General features: G+C 42.2%; 1 protein-coding gene across 3 annotated transcripts in view; it reads right to left on the bottom strand.

The window, feature by feature from the left end:
* Nmt2 (N-myristoyltransferase 2) overlaps window positions 1-16,121 on the bottom strand; it is a 48,435-nt gene extending 32,314 nt beyond the window's left edge. For 2 of the 3 annotated variants that reach the window (XM_085699067.2, XM_085699068.2), the window contains exon 1: window positions 15,964-16,121. In XM_085699067.2, the coding sequence (XP_085555193.1) occupies window positions 15,964-16,073 (110 nt within the window). In that variant the 5' untranslated portion in view covers window positions 16,074-16,121. The remainder of the gene's footprint in view (window positions 1-15,963) is intronic. The other variant, XM_085699069.2, reaches the window with a different exon arrangement.
* Window positions 16,122-17,821: the final 1,700 nt, after the last annotated feature.

The following is a 17,821-nucleotide window of genomic DNA, read 5'->3' as shown; positions in this document are numbered from 1 at the left end:
ATACAAGGAGAGCAGGAAAATTCTGGGGAGGAGAAAGTTGATTCCTCCTACACCTGCCCAAATCACCAAAGCAGCAGGATGTGAGCTGCCCCACTAAAAAAGGTACTAATAAGCCACATGGCTAACATAGATCAAAAAAAATGGGTTAATCAAGATGTAAGAGTTAGCCAGTAAAAAGCCTGACCTAATGGGCCAATCAGCTTAATAACTTACAGAGATCCCTGTGTGATTTTTCTCTGGGACTAAACAGCTGGGAAAACTGGACAGGACAAAAAAAAAAAAACACAAACAAGCCGCCCCCCCCTCATGTTACATGGGATATTCTGACTTGGAACAAGGATACTTTAGGTTTTCCTCCTAGATGTCTTTAAGTTAGCACCTTATGAAGTGGTGACAGTACTGTGTTGACGTGGGAGTCACATGCAGATGCATGTGTATGTGCATGGGATAAAAAGAAATCAGTTCATACTGGCACCCCAAGAGTTCCTAACGCCTCCTGATAGAAGATGTTAATAACAAATACCTTCGGAATGAGTGATTGGTGTATAATGTTTGGCTCTCAGGTAGCTCCAGTCATGTATTGCCAGAGAGTAAAACCCCTCTGAAAAGCAACAATTTGAACTACCTTTCTTGTAAAGATTACTGAACCTAATGTCAAACATTTCCTAATTTTTTACTTAGTATTCAGCACTGTATTGTATTCATAGGGAAGCTGAAGTCCCTGAAGAAATACCCTTGCTTCTTAAGACAGGCAGCATTCTCTCTGCCAGAACCCTTTTCTAGAAACCACTAGGAGTCTAAATAGCCCAGATTTCTAAAGCACTTTCTTACAGGAGGATAGGGAATTAGTATCCATGACTGGTGTGCATGCTTGAAACTTTACAAAATCATCTTCAGTGTACACAGATTTGTCATGTGTCGCTTTCATGCAAATATATATTTAAGATATTGGAGAGAATACAGAGACATCAAAAGCAAAAATACCAGATTATATCATCAAAAATCCTTAAATAAGTTTATATCACCTATAATATAAACTAGAACTGTTATGTGATGAAACTTTGTATTAATTAAACTCAGAGTTAATTAATACTACTCACTCAAACGTCTTCCCTAAATTCTTTGCTGAACGAATTCTTCTTTTTCTTCTTCTTTAGAGACAAGGTCTCTACTGTACAGTTCTGGCTGACCTAGAACTCACAATGTAGACCAGAATGGCCTCAAACTTACAAAGACACATCTGACTCGATCAGATTCACCCCGAAGGCTGAGATTTAAAGTGTGTGCTACCACGCCCACTTAAACTGGTACTTTTTAATTTTGGTATAATGAAGAAAATATAATCAACTTTTTACTAGGCCTTGTTTATAAATTCCCCCTTCCCTTGCTCATCTGATCATCAAAAACTGGCACCAAATGCTTTATCTCTTCTTCGAATTTTGTATACATATTCCAAACTTCCCAATCCTTAAATGAGGTCAAGCTACTTTCCATTTCTCAACAGCCTTAAGGAAACTAGGGTAGGGAGTAAGAGCTGACAGAGGTATATCCTCATATTACTAAGACAACAATAAAAAACAGGGAAGGGATCAAAATGGTGTGACATATCTGCAATGCCAACATCCAAGACAGCAAGGCTAAAAGAAATCATGTGTCTGGGGCCAGCCTACTCCTCAAAATAAGACTACTGGCAGTGACAATAAGTAGTGGCTGAAGAGCAGCTCATTACACTTCTTGCAAAAAAATCCAGGTTTGGGTCCCAGCACTCACAACCTTCTATAAAGCCAATTCCAGGAATTCTGACACCTTCTTCCGGCCTCGATGGGCACCTACAGACAAGCAGTCATAGACATACACACCATTAATAATAAAAATAGTAATAGTAGTAGTAGAAATACTGAAGATAATATGAAGAAAAAGATAAGCTGAACTGTAGAGAATTCAAAACAATAACCTATTTTGGAATTTCTGAGTTCCTCAGAACTGATTTATTTATCTGTGATTGTGCACGCATGTATTTGTGACTGTGTGCTCTTTTCTAAACACTCAAGAGGCCAGAAGGTGTCAGATATCCGTCTCTATCACTCTCTGAACATTCCTCTCAGGCCAGAATCTCTCCCTGTACCTGGAGTACACATTTCCTACTCTAGGCTAGAAGCCAGTAAAGCCCCAAATCCTCCTGTTTCTTCCTTCATGGGAGTTGTGGTTAAAGCTGTATGCAAGGTACACTTGGATTCTTATGTGCCTGCTCAGCAGCAGGCATTGTTAAATACAGAGTCAGCTCTCCAGCCCCTCCTCAAAACTCTCAACAATAATCCTAATGTAATCCAGCAATTATACTCTCAGGTTTCTAAGCAAACAAACATAAAATATATCTATACAAAAATTTGTATGTGAACATTCATACCTCAATGAAAACCTATCAACTGATGAACAGATAAGGAAAGTGACGCATATCCATATAGTAGATTACTATTCAAAAACTTTAAAATGCAGCACTTATACACATAACAAGGAATAATTCAGTATAAGAAGTCAGTGTTGTAAAGCTCACATATTAAATGGGTCTATTATATAAAATGTCCGAACAGGCAGAACAAAGAAACACAGGATAGATTTGTGGTTGTCAGGAGCAGAGCAGGAGGGTAGGATGGTTAATATTGTCAACTTCACATGGTCTAGAATCACCAAAGAGATGCCTCTGAGCTTTTTGTGAAGGATTAAATAAATTAGGCTAAAGGAGGTGAAAAGGCCCACACCAAAAGTGGGTGACTCTTCTTCACGGACTGGGGTCCTAAAGAGCATAAGGAGGAGAAACAAACTGAGCCCCAGCATGCAATGATGTCCTCCTGACTGTGGATGCAATGTGGGCACTCTGTAACTGCTCCTGTTGCCTTTCCTTCCTCACCATAAACTTTACAAAGAAAAGCTGTCTTGAATTGCTTTTGTTGCAAGTAGAAAATGACTAGTAGAGAGCCTAGGGGATGGACTGTTGTGGGTTATTTGTACACTGTATGAAAATGTATTGCTGTGAGCAGTTTAATAAAAAGCAGAATGGCCAACAGCTAAGCAGACGTATAGGGCGGACTTCCAGGTGGAGTGAGAACTCTGGGAAGAAGGTAAGAGTTGCCAGCCGTGGAGAAAACAGCACGGGCAGTATGAAGAAATGGGGTAAGGGGCTATGTGACAGAATCAAGATTAAAATAAATAGGTTAATGTAAATTATAAGAGCTGGTGGGACAAGTCTAAGCTAAGGTCAAGTGTTTATAATTAACAATAAGTCTCTGTGTCATTATCTGTGAGCTGGCGGCCCAAAGAAAAATCTGATTACAATGGATTGCTTAGGGATATGGGTTTCATTCTAGGATGATAAAAATCATTTCTAGGGCTGGGGAGATGGCTCAATGGTTAAGAGCACTGACTGCTCTTCCAGAGGTCCTGAGTTTAATTCCCAGCAACCACATGGTGGCTCACAACCATCTATAATGAGATCTAGTGCCCTCTTCTGCTGTGCGGGCATACATGGAAGCAGAATGTTGTATACATAATAAAATACAACAAAATAAAAAAAATCATTTCTAAAATGGACTGTGGTTATGGTTGTACAACTCTGTAGATGTTATAAAAACCACTAAATTGTAAGCTTTCAATGGGAAAATTGCATGGTATGTAAATTTTATTTCAATGAAACCTTTTAAAAATATTAACTAGTGAACTACTATGCCTAGGGTAGCAGGATCAGGGAGACCTAAACAGAACCAGAACCGTAAGAGCTGCTTAATTGGAATTTGCTTGCTTCAGAAGGCCACAGGCTCTGAAAGAACACATATGACAGAGATGTCACAAGCCTGGGTAGGCAAAATGCTGAGCAGGCACTGGGACTGTAAAAGAGGAAAGAAACCCTGTTAGAAAAAGGTTTCACACGGAAATTCAGTGAAGTCTGATTCAGACTTCTGTTTGAGGTAGATCACCAAGTCCAGAAACGCAACTGTGGAAATGATGTTGCCTCTTCATAAAAATCTCTCCAACTCTAAGAAGAGCTACATGTCCCTCTTCCCTAAGATTACTCATGAAAGATCCACATAAATTCTGAACGTTGCTACTTGAGCTGGAAATGTGAGGTGGGGATGGGATTCTGGGCCTTGATCAAACTTGCCACTGGAACCAGCTCACTCCATCTCTAACATGGAAAGGTCAAATAAATACTAAACTTGCTACTCTGAGAAATTGTAAATGACGACTATAGGCAGGACTTACTAGAAGAGCCAATGGACTAGAGCTTCAGAAATATTTCAGTGTGTTCTAGAGAATGCCCACACATGCTCCCACACCGCCATTTCTCTGAGCCCACAGCAAGTTCCCAGCCCCTCACAGTCAGTTATGACCACTGACTGAGTTCTAATCCTAACCTCACAACTGTATTGAGTGTATTTATTTAACTTCCCTGTGTTTCAGTTTACACATTTGCAAAAGAATGACATTTTCTTTTCTTTTTGCTTTTTTGAGACAGAGTTCTTCTGTGTTAACAATCCTAGCTGTCCTGGAACTAGCTATTGTAAACCAGGCTGGCCTCCAACTCACAGAGATCCACCTGCCTCTGCCTCTCGAGTGCTGGGATTAAAGGCATGCACCACCACTACCCGGCAAGGATGACATTTTCAATAATTGGTATTGGGAAAATCCTAAGAATCAAGTGAGTTAAAAAGAATTTAACTTAGTAGCAGGACAGAAGTCATTCAGCATCTAGTTAGCTATGTTGATGGTCCTGCTTTTATTTTATTCATGTAACACAATGCTGGCTCAAACTGTACTGTCTCCCTCCAACAAGACACAAGACCTGTAAACACAGAGTTTTGCATTTATTTTGAGCACCTCATATAGTATCTGGAATACAAAAGATCCTCGGTGAGTATTTTCAGTATGAATGAGAAATCAATTTTAAAAATCATTAAGAAAAAGACAAAAAGTCTTGACAGAATCACGGACTGAGAATATGAATAAGCACATCACCAAAGAAAAAGCCCTGGCAGCCAATACTCTTGAAAACATGTGTTCTACTTTGTACACTGATCTGGCAAATATTTTTAAGTTCAATAACATATGTGAGAAAAGACAACCCTCACATACCTCTGGTAAACATAAGCTGGTGTAACCACTGACAAGAAAAGTCATTGTCACCATTGCCACCATCAACACTGTTATCACCAATATCACATACCATCTTTGCCATAACCATCATTATCATTCCATCACCACTACCATCAACTTTAAAGATGATAAAATATAATAACCATCACTATTACCAATATCACACATCTTTACCACAACCAAAACTCTTATCACCACCAACCTTATTATCATCACAGCATATTACCATCATCACCAACATCATCAGCATCATTATTATAATCACCAGCACTACAACCCCCATATCAATCTCTGCACTATCACTACCACCATCAATTTTACTGCCATTATAATTACCACCACCAACTGCTAACAACAACCGCCTGTCACTGTCACAGAATAACAATTTACAGAACATAACACATAGCAGATACTGTACAAAGTGCCTTAGATCTGATCGTGTAAACTGTCATAGTAAGAACACATTATTTCCACTTGATGGAAAAGGAAACAAATATGGGGTCATTAGGTAACTCAGTGAAAATAACACGTTTATTAATGACAAAGCCAGGACTTAAATCTAGCCAGTCTACACTCAAAATCCATTGCTATACTATGTATTGCTCCTTATTTTTGCATTTCAACTGCCCATCTCTTAAAACATTTGATGACTTTTGGATCTTCTTTATGATCCCTTCATGATCTTTGAATACCTTTTTATGAATCTATGTTTTTGATCAGGTTATTATACATCTTCAGTATTCACATGTTCTTGTGCCCTCATTAGGACAACAAATCCCTTTACTAGAAGGCAGAGAATCCAAGGTCTCATTCAGCTTAGAAAAACAATAAAGATAACTATATTCCATTGCCCTGGTGATGAAAAAGAACTGAAACTCAGTGGGGCAAGTCAGTTAAGATTCAAACAAAAGATCCTGGCTAATAATATGTACTCATCCTGAATCAGGGACATTTTATGTAAGTTATGTCACTGGCACCAAATTCAGAAATGAGTGTTACTTGCAGTTCAGGTTCTTGGAAAAGTAGTGTGGATTTGCTTTTGTCAGTGGTTTTCCTGTGCAATTCTAGCATTAATTTCTTCACCCTGTTCCCCTAGCGTGACCCACAGTCTACAGCAGGAACTCAACCTCCAAGCTGTTGTTGCCTGGCTAGGTGATAGCCTCGGCTACAGTGAGATTTCAGACACTGTGGAAGGCTATGGAGATAGGTTTGTGGGTAATTGTGCTTCCCAATGAAGCCTGCAGTATCCACATAAAGGTGTGGATGTTCACTGACCTCCACACGGGCTATAACACACGGGGCCCTCTCCTCCATCACATACACAACTTAACTGTTTATTTAATAAGTTTCCAAAGGCCCTCTCTACTATCACAGTGGCAATAGAGATTTAGGATTCCATAGACTGATTTAGAAGACGCAAACTGGTCTGTCTTCTCATATCCTCTCTAAAAACTACTTTTGACTATATGTGTAATTTTTTTCATCACTATAACAAACAAAACCTGAGAAAATTAACTGTTAAAAAGGAAAGGATTATTCTGGATCATGTTATCAGAAGTTCAACCCATGACCAAGAAGGCCAGTTGCTTTGAACCTGTGGCAAGACAAAGCATCATAGCACATACATGTGCAAGACTGCTTTAATCACAAGCCAAGGAGCAAAAGGAAGTGAGGATGGGAGCCTGGTTCCCTGAACCCCTTTATGAGCACTGCCTAATGGCCTAAGGCCTGCTTCTTAAAAGTTTCTACAACTGCTCAAGGGTGTCACCAATCCTTTAACACCTGATCCTTTGGTTTGTTCATGATTCCAACCATAATAAGCACAAATCTCACCTAAGGTGCTTCTGAATAGCCATCCTATGCCACACAACAATCCCCTCTTCTTATCTCCACTACAGCTGACTGATCGAGCCTAAATAATTTGCCTGTTGCCCAAGAACCAGTGAGGCATTTTCTAGAGAAATTTGAGTTAAGAAACACCTTTCGGACAGTGAGGACTTAACTGAGAAGGTAGAGAAGGAGAAAGGCACAGAGATAAACAGACCTTGAATTCTCAATTCTAATAAAGACTCGCCTGATTTTTAGGTCACATATTTTATGTTTAAAAATAGTCTTTTACTTCAGTTTATATAAGGTTAAGACACTTACCAGCTATGTGACCCTGCTCAAGTAACTAATCTTTAGGAACTATGGCTACCTTGGCAGTAAAACAAGGGCCTACCTGAGTAGACAACAGGGAGATAACAGCATGGGAGAGAATGGAGGATAGACAGCACAGAAAGGCCACATCCAGTAAGGGCTCCAGGGCCCTGACCATCATCTGAGGTTAGCATGACCATGGAAAGATTCATGAAACAGCACAAATTTCCAATGACTTTGAATCTGGAGAAGTAGAAAAACATAGGTGCTCATTCTCCAAAGGAGAGGACATGAAGGAGTAGCAGCAATGAGGGCTTACAGAGAGTCACAGAAACAGACAAATTTCTTTTGTTGAGCAATAATGTCTGACAATAAATTTGGGAGCTGTTTTCTTTCATATACTATAGTCCTCCATGCCATTATGCATAACACCTTCAATAAATGATGTGCACAATAGCCCATATTAGGGAGTCATTATGGGAAAAATCAAGAGAACTGTTTCACATAGAGATAAATGCTTATCAGGAACTAAAAACATTAGGATACCATTAAAAGGAAAGATGGCGGCAGTCTGGACAGACTTGAGAACCATGGAAATTTAAGTACCCAAGAAATTATCATCTAGTAACTATAGTATATGCCATTTTATCTTGCTTTAAAAACAAAAGAATGGTGATATAGAAAGAATAAGAATATTCAAACTCCCTGGTTATAGTGTATGGTATTTTTTAAGAAAAACAGCCCCCAAAAGGAGTGTCATCATTAGGAAGAATTGCTTTGTTAGAGTAGATGTTACCTTGTTGGAAGAAGTGTGTCACTTTGGGGGTGGGCTTTGAGGTCTCCTTTGCTCAAGCTACTCCTAGTGAGACTCCATTTCCAGTTGCTTGCAAGACGTAGAACTCTCAACCACCTCTCCAGCAGCATGTCTGCCTGTATGTCTGATGTGGGAGGTGATGTATGCTATGAATATGATTTATTGCCATTGGTTATTAAAGAAGTTGCTTTTGGCAAATGGCTTAACAGAGTAAAGCCAGGCTGAAAGAGCTATATAGAGAGTAGACAGAGTCAAAAAGAAGCCATGTAGCCCCACCAGAGACAGACGCCGGGGACGGAAATTTACCTGGTAAGCCACAGCCACATGGTCATATACAGATTAATGGAGATGGGTTAATTTAGGATATAAGAGTTAGCTAGAAACATGCTTAAGCTATTGGCCAAACAGTATTGCAAATAATATAGTTTCTGAGTGATTATTTCGTGGTCTGGGCAGCTGGGAATGAACAAGTGGCCTCCTACTACAAATTGGTGTTCAACGTGGGGCACGACCCCAGGACCCTAAGATTAAGAGTCTCATGCTCTACCAACTACATATGCCACAATGTCTCACCATGATGATAGTGGACTGAACCTTAAAACTGTAAGCCAGCCCCAATTAAATATTTTCCTTTATAAGAAAAACATGGTCATGGTGTCTCTTCACAGCAATAAAAACCCCAAGACGGAAGTTGGTATTAAGGACTAAGGTATTGCTTTGAAAGACCTGACCATGCTTTTGTTTGGAGGAATTTGGACTCTGGTGAGCATGGAAGACAGAGGTGCTAGGAATGATTTGAACATGGAAAAGGGGTGGAAGATGGAGCGGAGGGGGAGGAAGTTCAAGAAGTTTCAGACGAAATGAAGTTTAAGTTGCCTAGAAATCGGTCTTACGATATTTTGGTGACATAAGTGGTTGCTTCTGCCCTTGTCTGAAAAAGTCTGCCTGAGGCTAGAGTTATGAGTTCTGGATTAATTCAGTTGGCAGAGGAAATTTCAAAACAGTCTGGTATAGATTCTGTTGTGTGGTTATTAGTGGTAACTCTAATGAAGATTTATGATGAAAAGGAGCAAACTGAACAGGGTAAATTATAAAATAAAAAATTTAAGAAGAAAAGAAACACCAAAAATAAAACTGAGTGGTAAAAGTGGTGGTGGTGCACACCTTTAATCCCAACACTTGAGAGGCAGAGGCAGGTGGGTCACTGAGTTCAAGGCCACCCTGGGTTACAAAGCTATGGTAAAACCCTGTATCGAAAAACCAAAGCAAAAAATCAACAACAACAAAAAACAAACGTAAAATGGTATGTTTTAATGTTTTAGACAGTGGTTATAATTTTGATTTTGTTTTTCTAAGATAAAGTTTCATGGCGCTCAGCCTGACCTCCAATTTACTGTGGTGCAAATGACCTTTAATTCCTGATCCTTCTGCCTCTAACTCCCAAATGCTGAGACTGCAGGGACATGTCACTGTGCCTAGCTGGTAGTGGTTAAAAATGTGACATTGATAAAGAAATATGGTTAAAACATGCTTGTTAAAAATTTAACGAATTCCTAGAAGGAAGAAAAATGAAAATGTTGTATTCTGCTAAAGACGGAAATAAATGTTTAAGTATTTAAAAACAGGAAACTCAAAGGTACATATTATTTGAGTTGTATAATATGACAGTCACCATCTGTGGAAGGCTTTTTTTGGTAAGTTAATTTAAATGAATTGAAATGTTTGTTCCTCAGGCACTCTAGCCATATTCAAGTGTTCAACAGCTCCATATGAATAATGACTACGCACTGGGCATCTCTACTGTCTCAAAACATGCTAGCAAACAATCATGGTAGAAAAACAAGGCTGCGAATGAATCCCAAAAAGCATGATCTTATTTACGCTGACTGGGCAAATACTAAAATGTGAATCAATACACTACCAATTAAACTGGGGTACAAAGAAATAGGATAACCAAGGAATCTTGCTCTCTGTATACTTTACTTTTATATTTTAATCTGCAAGTTTTACCCATATAACCAGTAACTCATATAATCATTCAAATGGAATGATGACAAACCAATTGTTTTTTTTAACTTGAACAGCTTTACACTGTTAAAGTGCTATACATTGATAGTGATTAACAAAGATGGCAAATTAAGTATCCTGTCCTTAGAAACTCTGTATTTCAGCCAGGTTCTAGGGAAAGTCTGCTCTGGGCCAAAGGTGACATCATCCTCTAAGACGCAAGTCTTAGTTGATATCTGATCACTGTTTTCAGTATTTCTTGATGGAGGAGATCCCTTGGACTGGGGCTGTTTATCTTACCATTTATACATTTGATAGCAGATCACATTTCAGAAAGAGCAGCTTTGAATAACCCCTTAAATTTCCCATGATGAGAATTTAGAGCTACAATTATGTTTCTGCATTTTCTCACTGATTCCATGCAGTTGACTAAGGGAAGTGGTCATAGCCAGTTTCAACAATAGCCAGTACACTTTTATCTTCAACTCCCTCCTCCCATTGAGGGTGGTACAAGAAAGGTTTATTGTTTTTGTTTCTTAATTCCAAGGTATATGACAGTTCATACCTGTAATCCTAGCACAAGGAAGGCTGAGGGAAGGGGGTTTGGTCCAGACTACACAGTAAATTCCAGGCTAGACTGGCCTGAAAAACACTGAGACCCTGTCTCAAAAACAAAACAAACAACAAAAGATTTGATCTTCAGGACATACTAGTCTTCTCTTTTTCTTTATCTCTTTTATTTTTTTGTTTTTCAAGACAAGGTTGCTCTGTAGCTTTGGAGCCTATCCTGGAACTAGTTCTTGTAGAACAGGCTGGCCTCGAACTCACAGCAATCTGCCTGCCTCTGCCTCCCGAGTGCTGGGATTAAAGGCATGCACCACCACTGCCCGGCTCGGATTTTTATTTTTCTAAGAAAAGAATTTTTAATGTTTTACCAAAAGCTATCTACAGATTGAATGCAATTAATGTCAAAGTTCCAACATTTTTCACAGACACAACAACAAAAATCCAAAAATTCATTTGCAAGCACAAAAGACACCGAATAACCAAAGACTGAGAAAAAAAAATACTGGTAGTACTTCACTGCAAGATACACTACAGGCCATAACAAAAAGGCCATGCATAATACAGGCACAAAATAACCCTTGTAGATCAGTGGAATAGAGAATACAGAATAAAACCCACAATGACAGTCACCTGATTTTTTTTAAAACAAATATGCTAAAACTCTACTTTGAAGAAAAGCCTGCCTTTTCAATAAATGGTACTGGCAAAACTATATATACATACATAAAAGAATAATACTAGATCCATACCCCTTACTTTGTACCCCTCCCAAAAAAGAAAAAAAAAAATAGAATATCTTAATGTAAGATTGAAACTTTGAAATTGTTAGAGGGCAAGGTAAGGAAAGTACTTAAAGATACTGGCAAAGGCAGGGACTTTCTGAAGCAGCTCAGCAGGAGCTGGCAAACGGGACTGATGAAATTATAAGGCTTCTATACAAGTGAAGAGATGCTTACAGTGGGAGAAAATCTTTGCTGCTATGTATCTGACAGAAGTATCGAGACTCCACAAAGAACTCAAAAGGCCACCAAACCAAGAAATCAAACAATCCACTTAGTAAATGGGCTAAGGGAATGAACAGGCAGGTGTGAAAGGATGAAACACAAATTGTCAACAAATCCAAAAAAAAAGAAAAATAAACCAAACAGCATTCTTCCATTAGAATTAAAAATTAAAACATTGCAATTTCATCTCACCCACAGTCTAAGAGGTTATCATTTAAGAAAGCAAACACCAACAAATGGTAATCAGGATGGTTGTGGAAAAGCAGTTCCTATATGTTGCTGATAGAAATGTTAATCAGCCTAACCTGTATGGAAATCAGGTTCCTAAATAATACTAATAAAATTGTAACAGAACTACTTTATGAATCAGCTATGCCACTCCTGGCAATAGCAAAGAACCCTAAATCAACATAAAATGATATGTTGTTTGTTTCAATGTCTGGCTATGAAATCCAGGCTAGTGTCAAACTCAAGGTTCTCCTCAGCGTCCTTAGGCCAGGCTTGTTGATTGAGGTTTCTGTCCCGCAGCCATTCAGTCCCAAAGAAACACACAGAGGTCTACATTAATTAATCATAAACTGGTTGGCCTAGTAGCTCAGGCTTCTTATTAGCTTTTACATCCTACATTAACCCATAATTCTTGTCTGTGTTAGCCATGTGGATTGGTACCTTTTATCAGCGAGGCATTCTCATCTTGCTTCCTCTGCAACTGGATGACAACTGCAGATTGAGTTTTTCCTCTTCCCAAAATTCTTCTATTCTCATCGCCCCTCCTGTACTTCCTGCCTGGCTATTGGTCAATTAGCATTTTATTAATAGAAGACCATTTTTGTCCCACAGCACCAGATTGCAGACATGTGCCACCATACTTGGCTAAAACTTTTTGTGGTATCAGGTATCAAACCCAGTGCAAAATGCATTTGCTCTACCAGGGAGGTACATCTTTACACCTGCCACCCCCATTCCTGATAGTCACGGGTGAGCAACTTTACTCCTTCAAATCATTCTATCCTGGGCTTCTGTCCTAAAACACTGAACAACTGGCCATGGACAGAAAGCCCTGAAATTCTGAATCAAAATCAATCTTTCAATCTTAAACTGTTTCTCTCAGGTATTTATCACAGTGAGTAAAAAATCTAACTAGCACAGTACTCAGTGTAGGGTAAAGCTTAAGGAACCCTCTAGGATGTAGTTTACAACTGGAGAAACACATCTCAGTGGAGCAAGCAGATCATAAGCTTTAGTGGACTTAACATTGTGCCCAATTTCAACAGTTTTACCAAGTCCCTTCAGAAACTGAGAAGGCAGAACAAAGAATGAGAGGAATATTCAGCATGAAGGATCTTGGATTACCTCTGTAGTCTCACACCTGAGTTGGCAAGTTCCTAATAATGTTGCAGATAACCTCTTTCCTGCCACTGCTTCTCAGGAAATCTTCAGTCACCTGGACTTTTAATTTGCCTGGAAATTTTCAAGATTCCTCAAGCTCTTTACTGATACCTATTTATTATATCCCAATTTTAAATCCTGTGGTAAAGCAAGTTACTAAAACGGATCTCAATTACCCTACTTCTAATTTTCTACATATTATTCGAAAATAATAAAACTACATTATTTGAGCTATCGCCTCACTAGTTAAAAGTGGCAATCTCTCCCTTCGGCAATATTCTGAGAATAGATATACTTTTTAGAGTGATATGCTGTTACCATCTTTGTGGACCAAACAGTTAAAGAGTACATTTTCCAAAAAAATAAAATATGAAAATGGTGACCTTCAAGTATTTTGTACTTAAGCCATTGTTTTAAACATAAAACTTCACATTTTGTTTATGGGCTTTCAATATTACTCATAAAGTGAAATAAAAAGTCAATAAAGAAAGTTCTACAAAACCAAAAGCATAGTAATATCTTACTGGGTAGTTTTCCTTTATTTGAACCTATAGTTTCAACAAGGTAAGCTAAAACGGTTTGTAAATACATTTTACTGAATGCTGGGTGCATATTAATCCTTTCAGGCCACGGGGGAGCTATTGAACAAATTACTTCTCTATGTACTGACCACTGTCTACTGGCTCAGAAGCAATACTCTGTCTATTAGAGGTAAAGCATTATCTACTCATTCTCCAAAGGCTCATTATTTGTTGTTCACTTAGACTAGTGGAGAATGAAAAGACTAAATGGGGAAGGAAAAGTTTCCCATATTTTAACACTGACAAACCTGAGCTACTTAAAGAAAATCTGGGTTTCTACAGAGCACTATCAATTCGTGAGCCAAATAAAACAAGATGACTTCCTTAAATTGTACTATTTAAATTGCAATATAAAAATAAAAAAGGCATTTCACTGAGAAGAGCGACAACTTGAGTTTTACTATCTCTCTACATTTTAACAGATAACAATAAATCTATTACATTAATCTTTTCCAACTACAAGCTGTTATCACATTGCCTATTCCTGGTTAAAAAATCCAATCCACCGGGCAGCTCTTAATTTTGATTAAACATAGTAGCATATAATTAATGTGCTGAAGAGGGCCTCAAAATACCTTTGGATGCTCTTCTGGGAACTTCAACAGCCTATAGAGCAAGTTATCAGATAGTCCCATTTCCACACTAGTAATTCTTTGTATCAAGGGTATCCTCGACTGTGTAGTCGGGATATCAAGGGATATCAAGGAAGTTTTAATTAAAACCCCAACCTAGAAATATTAAGCAGACACAGAACAAGAAGAAACTGGAAGACAGGTCCAGGGTCTCCCCAGAAAGATAAGACAGATGCTGAAGTTATTTGAGGTATCTATCAGCGTTCATCTGGACCCATTTCTGGCAAGAGAGCTGGTGTTTCAAAAATACATTCATATTTGGCTATCACAGACAAATTTCTATTACTCAAAAACAGAACTAAAGCTCAGATTTCTGTAGAATTTCCTCTTCTAGCTTAAAAAAATCTAGACTTGAATGACAACATTCAGTACTTGCAGCTGCCACTAAACTGTTCACTGAAAAAATTAAAAAGCAACTTGCCAAAGGGAGATACAGATAGTCAGCTTTTCTTTTTCTTCATTTGTCATGTAATATTTTATATCATATTCAAGATCAATAAAGCCGCCTTTCTTAAATATAGCTTAAAGTAAACGTTGAATAAAATACAAATACTTGAAGATTCTCTATGAACTGAATAAATAAGCCATCTGTGACTCAGGCTCCCCTAGCGTGTTTTTGGGTTGACCCACTTCTACACAGTCACCACGGTTTGCAGGACCTCACTTCTAAGGGGCAGCAGTAGCGGCTCTGTGCCAGCGCATAGTTTGAATCCAACAGGGTAAAAGGCTGAGGCAAATAGTACCTACAAAAGGCCACGGGGGGTTTTTATTTATAATGATCCCCCAATCCCCCCCTCTAAACCAGAACTTCAATACCAGCCTTAACCAGAAGCAGTCTTTTCTCCAAGAGAGGAACGAATCAGGTCTGCAGGGGAGAAAAGAGGGCAGGTACAGATTGAGAAAGCGGTCAAGTGTTAAAAGAACTTGGTACATTTGGCTTTGGGGGGGTCAGTCGCCAGGTCTGCAGTCAGCATAAGGTCGGGGCCGCGGGAACTCAGTCCGCCCGTCCGCTCGGCTCTAGAAAGCTCTACGGACTCGCTCAAAGGCCGCAAAGCTGAATGTCCTCGGGCGTCGCGGCCGGGACCTGGATCCCCCCCCCCCCCCCCGCCCCCAGGCGCCCTTCGCAGGGCCTAGGAGGCAGAACTTTGCGCAGCCCGGAGAGCGCCAAGGACGCATCCCTCTCCCACTCCGCACGCCTGGCCTTGCGGGTTTCGTCTCTACAGAGGCTGAGCGGCGGCTGGAGGGGGGGGGGGGATGGCGAGAAAGTACTAGAAGGATGCCGAGGCGCAAGCAGCGGCACTTCTTGCATCCCGCTCGCCGCTGCGGCCCAAGACGCCGCCGCCACAAAGGGAAGGAAGGGCCTGGCGCCCCTGGTGAGCTCCCACCCGGAGCCGCTCGCCGCGGCTGGGTGAGGCCGGACGGCGGGGGCGCGCGGCAGGTGACAGCGGAGACGCGGGTCCCCGGGCCCCGAGTCGCAGTCTCCCCGCCCACCTCGGGCCTCGCCCACCCCGCGCGCTCCCCAAGAGCGGGGAGCCCGGCACCTCACAATGGTCTCGGGACGCAGCGACCGCAGCCTCCGGGCGAGGGGCTCCCATACCCCCCCACCGGGCGAGCCGGCGCCGGAGCCGAGGTGCGCGCGGTCCCCGCCCTGCCGCCCGTCGCGCCCGCGCGCCCCCTCCTACCCTTTGGCGTGTTCCGTCTCCTCCTCATTGTCTCCGTCTATTCCGCACGTGTCCTGGTCGTCCAGCTCGAGGCTCTGCTGGCTGGCCGCAGACTCGCTGTCCTCCGCCATCGCGGCGGCTCCGAGCGGCTGGGGAGGCGGCGCTCCGAGCGGCAAGAGAGGCGCGACAGGGCGGGCGCGGCCGCGTCTCCCTCTAGTGCCGCCCACCCTCGGGCTCCCGAGTCTGGAGCCCGCGGCCCCGCCCACCCCGCCGGCCCCGCCCACCGCGGCCGGCCCGGCCCCGCCCGCTCGCTTGCGGCTCCCGCCCGTCTCCCCCGTCCCGCCCGCCTCAGTCGGCGTGGGCCCCGCCCACGTGTCGAGTTCCCCTTCAGGGGCTCGCCCGCCTCTCCTGTCCGCTCCCGCCCACCTCGGCAGCCATGGCCCCGCCCAGTTCGCCTGCCCACTTCCGCCTGTTTCAGCGGGTGAGATGCCGTGGGTCTCGCGTTCCCGCTTCCGCCTCAGCCGGCGAGGCCCCGCCCATCCCGCCAGCCCGCTTCGGCCCAATTTGGCCGACACTGCCCCGCCCACCCCGCTGGCCGGCTCGGGCCCATTCAGCCTGCGCGGCCCCGCCCACCTCGGCCGTCGGGAGGGCTCGGCCGGGCCCGCCCTTCCTCTCGGGTCTGGAGCCCTGAGGTGTGAGCATGGGGGCGGGGCACGACTGGCGAGCCAAGCCCGAGGCCGCAGGGGGTGGGGCGTGGCCTGCCCCGGGCTGCGTTTGTAGTTTCGCGCCTGGCTGGACCTAGGATGTCTAGGTCACAGGGTGCTGGATTTCTGTCCTGGGCGTCAGCGTTAGCGAGGACTGGTTACGCGGTCCTCTACGTCCACGTGTTCCTCAGCTGCCGGGATTTTTTTCACTCAGGCCTGCGATTTCCTGACGCTTTCCCTGCCTTCTCTCCCACACGTACTTGAAAATTTTCCATTCGATATTTCCATATCTAATGCTTATCAAGACAAAGTCAGAGTGCTCCAACCTCCCCACCTCCCTGTTGCAAGCTACCTCAGCCCTCAACAGAAAATTACCACAGCTGTTATTTGATCTAGATGGGTTCCGCTGAGAACAGAACATTTTGACTTCCAAATCTGGGGATTGGGTAGTTTCAGGCCGGTCGTCCTGCCTTCTACATGAAGGTCATGACCTAGACCTCCAAGAAAACGGGTCTGGTTGTTGTTGAAATCCTCCTCTTATCTGGAAACCGGCGAGGAAGAAAGCCAAGCGTGGTGGCCCAAACCTGGTAAAAGGATTAGGAGTTCTTGGGACCGGTGTCCACAACTTACACAGTTCAAGGACATCTTGGGCTACAAGAGACTTGTCTCAGGAAAATAATAAAGGACTGGGGATAGAGGAAGGAGACTCTCCCTTGTGTACCAGATAAGATGTGCAGGTGAAAGTCACCTCTGGCAAATGTTTCCCACAGCAACCCTTTGCTCTCCAGAGATAGGAAGAATTAAAAGATCCTGCCAGACTACTGGAAATCTGTGAGGCAGTCTTACCCTGGCAATTGCTGAGAAAGTTACCAAAACTCTATGAAGAGGGAAAAATCCTTGCAAGCAATGAGTGGAACCAGCCCCCATCTCTCTCTCTCTGTCTCTCTCTGTCTCTGTCTCTCTCTCTCTCTCTCTGTCTCACACACACACACACACACACACACACACGAGAATTATGGTTAAAATGCTATGAGCTAGAATGCCCAAGAGACAAAAAATGCAGAGCAACTTCAAAGTCCAAAATTTGTTTGACGTTCTTGGAAAAAGTATAAATGGGACCCAAACATGGAGAAAATGCAATTTTGCCCTTAACAATTGCAACCATTTCTGAGATG

Source organism: Myodes glareolus, chromosome 14 (assembly GCF_982192425.1).
Source record: "Myodes glareolus chromosome 14, mMyoGla1.1, whole genome shotgun sequence".
Taxonomy (NCBI): domain Eukaryota; kingdom Metazoa; phylum Chordata; class Mammalia; order Rodentia; family Cricetidae; genus Myodes; species Myodes glareolus.
Note: the sequence above shows the minus strand (reverse complement) of the source record. Positions and strands in the feature narration are given on the sequence as shown.